The 9,889-nt window shown below is 40.4% G+C and overlaps 1 protein-coding gene across 2 annotated transcripts in view; it reads right to left on the bottom strand.

Annotated features, from left to right (window-relative positions):
- CTPS2 (CTP synthase 2) overlaps nucleotides 1–9,820 on the bottom strand; it is a 74,058-nt gene extending 64,238 nt beyond the window's left edge. Inside the window, exons 1-6 of one of the 2 annotated variants that reach the window (XM_055801213.1) lie at nucleotides 9,799–9,820; nucleotides 7,025–7,230; nucleotides 4,579–4,749; nucleotides 4,206–4,306; nucleotides 2,263–2,379; nucleotides 760–843 (exon numbers count right to left, since the gene is read on the bottom strand). In XM_055801213.1, coding sequence (XP_055657188.1) covers nucleotides 760–843; nucleotides 2,263–2,379; nucleotides 4,206–4,306; nucleotides 4,579–4,749; nucleotides 7,025–7,190 — 639 coding nt within the window. In that variant the 5' untranslated portion in view covers nucleotides 7,191–7,230; nucleotides 9,799–9,820. Of the gene's footprint in view, nucleotides 1–759; nucleotides 844–2,262; nucleotides 2,380–4,205; nucleotides 4,307–4,578; nucleotides 4,750–7,024; nucleotides 7,231–9,462; nucleotides 9,608–9,798 lie in introns of those variants that run through there. The other variant, XM_055801212.1, reaches the window with a different exon arrangement.
- Between the last annotated feature and the right edge of the window lie 69 nt (nucleotides 9,821–9,889).

Genomic DNA, 9,889 nt, shown 5'->3' on the forward strand with positions numbered 1-9,889 from the left:
AGAAAAACTTTTTAGTAAGGCCTGTTGTGATAGGACAAGGTGTAATAGTTTTGAAGTAAAAGAAGGTAGATTCAGACTAGATGTAAGGGGAGGAAATTTTTTACCAGGAGGGTGGTGAAACACTGGAGCAGGTTGCCCAGAGAGGTGGTAGATGCCCCAGGCCCTGGGAACATTCAAGGTCAGGCTGGATGGGGCTCTAAGCATCCTGATCTAGTTGAAGATGTCCCTGTTTATTGCAGAGGGGTTGGGCTGGATGACCTTTAAAGGTTCCTTCCAACCCAAACTATTCTATGATTCCACGAAAGAAACTGAGGAACCTTCCTTGGAAGATTCATCCACGTTTCATATTTCCAAGCAGGAATATTTTTAAAGGTACTTCAAAGGTAGGACTGCTTCTTCTCAATCATGCATAAAGAAATTTGTGACAATGTTAGAATCTAAAAGCATTCTAGGTTTTCCCACAAATTGAACTGAAACTTTATTTTTAGCAGCGCAGAATGATTTTTATGTAAAGATCCGTTTAGAAGAACACCACAGCTACAGAACATATTGCAAGGAGTTAGCTGAATTCTGTTGACTTAAGAATGAATTTGAGTATTTTGATTTCCTGGGGCTTTAATGAAGCAGTGCAGCATGTATTTTGCATTTCTTCTAAAATTCTTGTTGCTCATGGGGGACTAAGGCTTACTCTTTGAACACAGGTTATGCAAGGACACTTCTAGATGTCCCATAAATAAAAATCTGTATTTATTGACTCACCAAATCTGGAGACAAGCCTAGACCCCTCAGAGCTCGAACACTGTTCTGTGTTGGTTTTGTCTTCTGCTCGCCAGTGGCATTAGGCTGGAAAGACATATTTTGAAAGCTCAAATAGCAATTAACATCTACTAACAGAACAGTTACAGGTTAAAAGAGAAAAGTTACTGCAAGTAATAATACTTGCAGGAAGTAAACACTGAAATAGAGCCATAATATGCCAGAAACAGAAATAGTACCACTGTTACTATGTATGTAAGAAATTCTGTCAAAAAACCACATGGCCCTAATTCAGGTCAGGTTTATTTTAGGATTTTGGGGCTGGTGGGTTTTGGTTTTTTTTGGTTTGGAGGTTTTTTCTACCCTTAGAGAAGAAGTTTCAATATAATTGACTCAGGTAGAAAAATAGTATTCTAAAAGTTGCATTTTGCTAATACATAGAGAATGTCCAACATAACACAAAGCCTTCAGTGACTGTCCTTGGAAATAATCAGATGTAGTAAATAATTCTGTTCTCAAATACACAGAATCAATCCTACTGATTGCTGATCAATCCCCTAATCCATAGCTGCAGTGGTTAATAATTCTCTTTTTATTTGTACAAGGTGCAATCGTATCATCATTGCCAACCTTTGCTTATGAAAATCTCCCCAGTGAATACTTACCTCTTAAAACAGTAAGAAAACCTATTTGTAAAGTAAAACACAGATTTCAAATGGAAACATGCTTTCATCCCTGCACAAAAAGTTGTAGTGGTCTTGACTGGAAGACCATTGTACATTGAAGAGTTGATGGTCCTCATCAGAGATCACCTGAGAAAGCCCAGGCCTGTGCGGCACAAATCTCTTGGCCACAGGACAAACTCAGCCAGCTGGTTGTAACAGAGGTGCCTGGAGGCAGCTCCCACCCAGCACCCCCAATCACATCAGCTGCCTGGCCTTGCCTTTATCTAGGGATGCAGCAAGAAGTTCTGTTGAGAACATCCTTTCTGTTTGACAGTAAAAAATGACACAGTTGTTTCCTTGTAAGAAAATGATCTATTAGCTCAAACGATCGAAAGGGGAGAATCTCTTCTAAAGACGTGGTCTGCCCAGCATGCTGCACATCAGGACCATTCAATGCTACTCCACCTGAGGTTCCCATACCTAAAGCAATGTAAGGTCATTTATACTGGGTTTTCTGTAAGTGTTTGCTCTAACAAATTTAATTTTAAACAATACCTAGAGAGTCTGAGTGCCTTTCTTACAGGGTTCATAATGTACCAGCACCTTCACATAAAAAGCAAAACTATATTTACCACTCTAGATATATTAGTGTTGATAACAGAGGTTTTTTAGTAACTTAGAACATTAAAACAGATTTTTACATCAATACAAGTAATTATCAAGGCTTATATTTACCACCACGTGGGGTAAATCTTCCCGCATGAAAGGGTTAGTGGGGGAAGTAAACAAATCTAAAGCCCAATACAGAGCAAAATCTATTTCATTAACTTTAATAACTTACCTGTGGTACTAGACTAACATGTATATTACAGAAGTTCTCCCTTTTTGCTTTGAACTGAAACTGTCTAAATGCTTCAACAAATGGCATTCCTTCAATATCTCCAATGGTTCCACCCAGCTGAAAAAGAAAGCCTGGATATGTCAGAGTGGCAGAAAGCAAAAAAAAAAGGGAAAACAAAAAAGTCTACCTCTTACAGACTCAACAGCTTTTCTGAAATTCTTATCTTAAAAAAAACCCTGACAATTGAAACTTGCAGGCATACTCTGCAAAGAACCCTCACCTATTCTGCACATTTTACGCCCTGTGGAAAACAAAATAATTTTCCAGTTTTGTTATATTCACTTTGCACCAAACACATAAGCTTCCCACGGGAAGATATGTGTTGCTACTGCATAACACATGCTTTCATGCTGCCTTCAAAGTGGTGAACAAGTAACCAACAGTTAAGCTGATATAAAGGTTTTTGTACAGAAAAACTCTATTTTCCTGCCTGTAACAGTTGTGACCAAAAAGATACAGGCATCTAACAATATTATCACAGGTTTCCAACATCAATAAACGTCATATGGACAATAGGAAATAGTATTTACAATTATAAATGACTTGAAATACTTATTACCAAACCAAAACCCAAAACAAAGTCCATCACAAAACTTATTTGTAAGACAGAAGTTAGGTGTCTTTCAATGACACAGAGCTGTAGTAGACTAAGCACCGAATAAAGCAGTGTTTAGCACATAGTCTTTTGTAGTTGTATTTCAGAATGATCTTTCTGTGCCACCAAGTGGCTTTTGACAAAACTGCATACTTGTGTTCACCCAGCACCAGAAAAACTTCTGAAAACTACATTTTTACATGACACACATATTCGGTTTAACGGCTTCAGGATTTTGTCATGAAAAAACATTACAATTATTCTTAGTCCTAAAGAAAAATATTTTTGTCAGGCTGGAGCTGTAGCAAGAAAAAAAACCAAACTCCTCCAAAAACACCCCCACACCTTACATGGAGGTGTAAGAGAAAATTAAGCTTGAAGTTAAAGGACTGATAAGCCCATCACTTATTAATGTCCTTGTGCAACTTCTATATTTAATATTTTTACAGTTGTTTTAATTTAAATGTTTGACTCTTACAGCACACATGATAAAAAAAATCTACAGCTATATCAATAAGTCTGTTTTAATCCAGGCAAATTCTTCTGCATAAGAAATATTAAGCAATCTGCAGCCTAGATCACAAAGTTTATCACACTACTGATTATGGTGGTCACTTCTGGCATTAAATCTATGTCATGTTCTGTCAAATTCTCGGCTACAATCTTTTCCTGTATTTTCCACTGTAACAGCAATACTAGCAGTTACTGACTGCCTTTCCTCCAGTTGTCTCAATGCCCTACTGAGGATGAGTAAAACTCATTGTTTTCATTCTGCAGAACATCAGCAGGTTAAGTGATTAACAAAGTTACCTACAAAGATCTTAAAAATAGCACCAGAAAGTGGGAAACTAACTTACACAGTGTTTAGATATATTCCTTTAAACATAATCACAAGGAACAAGATGAACATTTGAAGTCATATGAAAAGCTAGAATGTTATAGGCCCTCCTACTGACCATAGGAGATTTCAAGCAGTACACAAGTTTTCTTCAAGTCTGTAGCTTGGAATATATGCTTCATATTACAGTAATTGGCTGTATTAATAAACCCTACAGCAGCTCAGTTTCAGCAGTATTCTAGAAGGGATTTAGCCAAGTAAACAGAAGCTGTAGGGATAAAACCACACCTATCATTCTCAGAACAAACCAAAGAATATAAAACTTCTGTCTTTGCATTGCTACTCTCCATAAAACTTCAATCTGACCTTTTTACAGTAAGTAGCAAAGAGAAAGCAAGCTAGTTCTTTGCAGTCACTGCAGATACATATCCTAAAAGGTTCCATACTTGCCTCAATTACACAAATTTGTGGCTCTTTTCTGTCATCATCCACCGGAACTTTTGCCTGATTCATTACCCATTCCTGAACTGCATCAGTGATGTGTGGAACAACTACAAGACAAAAACAAAAGTGGCAAGCATATCTTACTTTAGGCCCATATACCAGTTTTTGCATGCAAAAGGAGGAATATGAGCAGAAAGTCAAAACAGAACTACTAGCTCCTTTTTCTGTTCCTCCTTTCCTTGAAGCCAGAAGCCCAGCGTTATGGGAATATGCCCATATCTCTTGGGAAGGAGAAAGGAATAAGGTGACACAGCCAGGAGCTGATCACTCTTTTGTGAAGACTGAATGGAATAGTATCCTACAGAATTAAAAATATCACCTTGAACAGTTTTTCCCAGGTAATCACCATGTCTTTCTTTATTAATTACATGCTGATATATCTTTCCAGTGGTGATGTTGTTATCTTTATAGAGACTGATGTCCAAAAATCTCTCATAATTTCCTAAGTCTAAGTCAACTTCCCCACCATCATTCAATACAAAAACTTCACCTGAAAAAAATTAAGTGAAAAGACAGAAAAGCAATAAAACAATCAGAAATTATTAAGCACACAGCAAGAATACCACAAACTTATCTTAGAACTGAAGAAATGTTTTTTAAAATGACATATTACAACAACATATCGATAAAGCACACGCTGCAACTCAATCTGCATTGTCATTCTGTGTGACAATATCAGTCATTACTTTCACATTAAGTATCTATCCCTCAATCATGTATAGTTTTGCAAATAAATTTAAGTTATACTGCCAAAATATTTAACCAACTTAAATTTATTTAACCAGCATTTCAACAGCATGCTACAATCCTTGATTAGAAGAAAACAATCTCCAGAAATCATAAATCAGCAACAAATAAAATATTAATTTACATGTGGGAGCCAAAACCTGTGCTTTTATAAGCATGAGTTAGTACACATGTTCAAAGTGTTCCACTATAAATTCTTGTTGTTTGGATCTATTTTAATGATTAGGGCTTGGATCAGGAGTAAAGTTATGATGCTTCTTCAAACATGACCATTGTTTCTTATTCAGTTGTTTCATCTTGTATATTTGGTTCACTATGTCCCCAGCTAGGGTTACTTCTGACCCTGAAAAATCTAATTAAAATATTCTTCAGGTTCAGACCTTTCTTAGACCTCTAAAGAGTCTCTACTAAAGTTGCTAGATCTTGAGGTAAAGCTGGAAAGCTCTTCAGAAAAAACATAAAATATTTTGCTATGACCCAATGAATTATAGGACTAATGCACAAGAGAAAAAGAAAAAAAAAAAAAAAAAAGAAGCAATCCTCCTGAAGGAACAGTGTGGTCTACAGAAATATATATCCCGCCAAGATACAACACTCCATTTCAAAGAACAGTTTAAACAAAACCACCACAATATGTACAACACAGTGGAAGATTTATGCCTGACCCTGTGAGGCCTGAGTACCTCCTCTGTACTAAGAGATCATTTAAGCCAACAGACAAGAGTGGAACCAATATCTCTCATAAACACGCCTTGGACATATTATTAAAAAAACAAACTCTTTAGTTAACTGGAAATCACTAAATTAAACAATCACATTTCTGCCAAACCATTAACAAAAGAGGCTTGCTATTACCCAGTAAGGCAATGTTTCTTAACAATCAATGAGAAACTCTTAAGTGAACAGAGAAGAAAACAAAAAATAATCATTTGGGAATTACATGCCATAGTGTCGCCTCTCCTCTGTACCTGATCCAGGGGAGGAATATATCCTCACAATCTTAAGTCATCACATGAGTCTTACCATCCAAGGAAGACAGAACTTTCCCAGTCAACTGCCTTATTAGCACCAGATGCACACCTGAAAGTGCAGGGCTACTGGATTGGGGAAACTTGGCTTGTTGAGAAAGGTCTTAAAGTGCTGTGCTCTTCCTCCACTTAAAAAGCAAAGTGATCTTTTTTCAGTTCAGGAGACAAACACATTCATCTCTATATCCAAGAGTTTTGGTCTAGACTAAAAGCAAGCCGACAAAATCTGACAAGTAAAAAGAATTTGAAATGTCTACTGGCTGATGGTACTTTGGAACTCTGAAAGCCATGCTTTTTTAATAAATGTATGAGTAACAAGCCTGACAGCTGAAGGAACATTCAACATTATAAACACGTCAGACTGTCTTACAGCTCATCAGCAATGCAGTCAATACAACCAACGTGGCTTAGAGAACTAACCAACAAAACTAAGTATCTAGTTTAAAATGGTATCATTAGTTGGCTCTCTAAGCTTCACTGATGGTTTTGACTAGATGCTCATTGACTAAAATGAGCATTTAATCTAACTCACATGAAGACACACTAGAAAGCACTGACACCTGACATCCAGATAACAGCATACATTCACTAACTATCGAGGACTTCAGTTTCAAATAAATTTTATAGTACTATTCCAATTTTTATTTTTTTAAATAAAGTTGAACTGAAGATAGCATTAACTGAACAAGGTCTACAGCTAGGATTTTCCCAACAAAGTGGTATTTTAAGCATCTACTCATATAAGTGTCTTCAACAAACAAGCTTCTCCTCTCTTTACTTAAAAGCAGGCAATGCCCTTAAGAACGCATAGTAAGGAAAACATACAAAAATAGATTGCAAAATAGATTGCAAAATAGATCATAAAATGACTAATAACTACCATACTATTGGATTTATAAAAAAAAAAACAAAAAAAACAACCCAACCAAAACACCACAGTACTGTGAACAAAAATATTTATGCAAAAAGGAACAGCACTGCCCTTCATACCATGTTCATATGGTGAAAAGGTTCCAGCATCTATGTTTATGTAAGGATCAATTTTGATTGCAGTGACACGTAGACCACATGATTTCAGGATGGTGCCAATGCTGCTTGCAATGATTCCTTTGCCGATGCCTGAGATGACACCACCAGTTACCAGGATGTACTTCATTGGCAAATCAGCACAAGCACACAGATACCGAGCTGGAAACCTAAAATGACAAAAGACATACATCTGACAAATGTAAAATCACGTCAGGGAAGAACAGCTTCAGTATGCAAAGAATCTAAGTTTAAATAACCTTCAGAAACTCGCAAAAAAATTACCATTTTTTAATCTGGAGTAGGATTCATCTCTCCCTGTTTATACACCAATACATAAGTACCTAATCCCCACAGACAGTGGAAAAACAGATGCTGTTTTGACATACTGCCCTGTATACCTGAGGCAGAGTTCATACAACATATTCCTCCCCCATGACGGAAAAAGCCAACTAACTTTCAGAACTGTAAATTAGGCAAGATGGATCTCACCCTGGATTCTGTCTAAATTAAAGTGGTTAATAATTTCACATGTGAATGTTTTAAGTTTCAGATTTAGAGAAACACCTTAGAGCACTCATTACTATCACGCATTCAGAACAGCAACCCTGGACAGAGTACCTCTGAGATCCCTGCCATGGCCAACCTGCCAGTCTCTGCTACCCTGTCTAGACTGCAAAATAAATGATTCTTCGCAAAACTATGAGCACTCACAAACACTATACCGTGAAGATAGAAACATGATAATTAATGCATATTATGGTGCTGAAGCCTTGATAAGATACAACACCGTATTTCACAGTGCTCTACAACACTACTAGCAGAAGCAAAAACAACTATTCAGACACAGAAACTTCCTCTCTTAAAAATTCGGTTCTTTATAAGAAGTCCAGATAATTAAAACTGAAAAAAAAAGGACATGCTATGAACTAAAAGATCCAAATACCATACTAGGTAAATCGTATGATTGGGGGGAAGGGGGGATAATCTAATAGATGCTAACATGTCTCTGCCACCTTGCACTGTGTATGAGTACGAATGGTAAGGGAACCAGAATCACTAAAAAAAGATTATGAGACCACCCCATACAAATTCAGATAATTACTACTCACTAAAAATTCTTCATCACCCTTTTTGTTGTTACAGTGTGCTGTTCTCGTTGACTACAGGATGATGATGTGTGTATCTCATCCGTAACCGTATTCGCATTACATTCAGGCAGCTGTGGAGGCTAACCACTGGAATAACTTTTGAATAATGACAGCATAGCTCACCCCAGAGCAAAAATTCTAGGGTCAAGAAAATCTTTCCTTATTTAAGTACCTAATTAATCCAAAACAACATGCAACAGTACATAATCAAACTGCACTCAGTATAAACCAAAGCAGTATGGTTCTTCAGCTGCTGGTATTAAGCAGCAACTAGCAATCGAACATTGTAATTCTTCCTTTTATGACACTGAAGTAACATAAATAAGGCCTGGATCTTCAGGAGACAAGTTCAAGAATGTAACAACGCTTATTATCAATGCACTTATATTTCTTGGTAATAGGAATTAATAAATCATTATTTCTTTGTCAATACAGCCAAAAGGAAGACCACAGCCACGAAAAGTATTTAACTCAGAAGAAAAGGATCATTGGGGATTAACTTCTCCCTGCCATTTGATTTTAATACGAAAATTTTTTAATACCATAGATTTTAAAATTTTGAGCCTACCTCTTGTTTGAGACTCTTCCTTAATAAATCAGCTAATGTAATGTCAACATTTCATAATCATCAAAGCTACTTTCAGGAAAAGGAAGGAGGGAGAAATTATTTCAACAGGTATAAATCTTAAGTATGTGCCACTGCAAAAATCTTAAACTCTATCACCTCGCTCACAGGAACCAAAGTGAAAAGCTCGCTGTGGTTTTTGGCAAGAACAGCGATTTCCCAGCAGCTGAAGGAAACACAAAGTTTACTTGCAAAAGACATAAAGACTTCCACGTGGGAAGTCACTTGTAAGAGGAGAAGGAAATAGTGAAGGGCAAGCAAAAAGAGAACACTGGCAGGAAACATTTTGCCGGGAACTGGAAACCGGCACAAGCAGGACGCGAATCGCTCCGTTTCGTGCGACGGAGCCCCGTGCCAACAGGGCTCGCTGCGCTCAGCGGGGACTGCGGAACCTCCGCGCCGGCCGTGCCGCGCACCAGCCGCAGCCGAGCCGGGGAGCGGGGCCGCCCCCGCCCCGCCGCAGCAGCCGGGCCGGCCGTTACCTCAGGGCGGCGGCGGGCGGCCCAGGTGCGGGCGGGAAGGGCCGGCGGAGGGCGGCCGCCAAGCGCGGGCCGGGGGCCGGGCGGCGCAGAGCGCGGCGGGCCGCCCCCCCCCGAGCGAGCGCCAGCCGCCGGCCGGTGACTTACCGCCCCGCGCCGCCGGCCCGGTTCTAAGGGCGGGCACCCCCGCCCGCAGCCCCACAGCGAAGGCGAGGCGCGGCCGCTGCCCAGTACCGGCTGCGGGGGCACCCCCGGGGGGAGCGGGCGGCGCCCCCCGGCCGCGGGCGGAACGCGGGCGGAACGCGGGCGGAACGCGGGCGAGCCCAGCCCGCCGCCCCCCCTCAGGGTGCGACAAGCCGGGGGGAGCCGCCCCGGCGCGGGCAGAGCAGCCGGGCGGGTGCGGGCGCTCGGCGGCGGCCCCGCGAGCCAGGAGCGCCAGGCCCCGCGCGCCTCCCGCCCCGCCGCCGGCGGCGCTCTCCCCACCTCGCGCGCCACCTCCGCCGCCCCGCCTGCCCCGCCCCCAGCGGCCGCGCGAGAGGGAGGCGAGCGGAGGGCACCGCCCTTCCCCGCGCCG

This window comes from Falco peregrinus, chromosome 4 (genome assembly GCF_023634155.1).
Source record: "Falco peregrinus isolate bFalPer1 chromosome 4, bFalPer1.pri, whole genome shotgun sequence".
In the NCBI taxonomy this organism is placed as follows: Eukaryota; Metazoa; Chordata; class Aves; order Falconiformes; family Falconidae; genus Falco; species Falco peregrinus.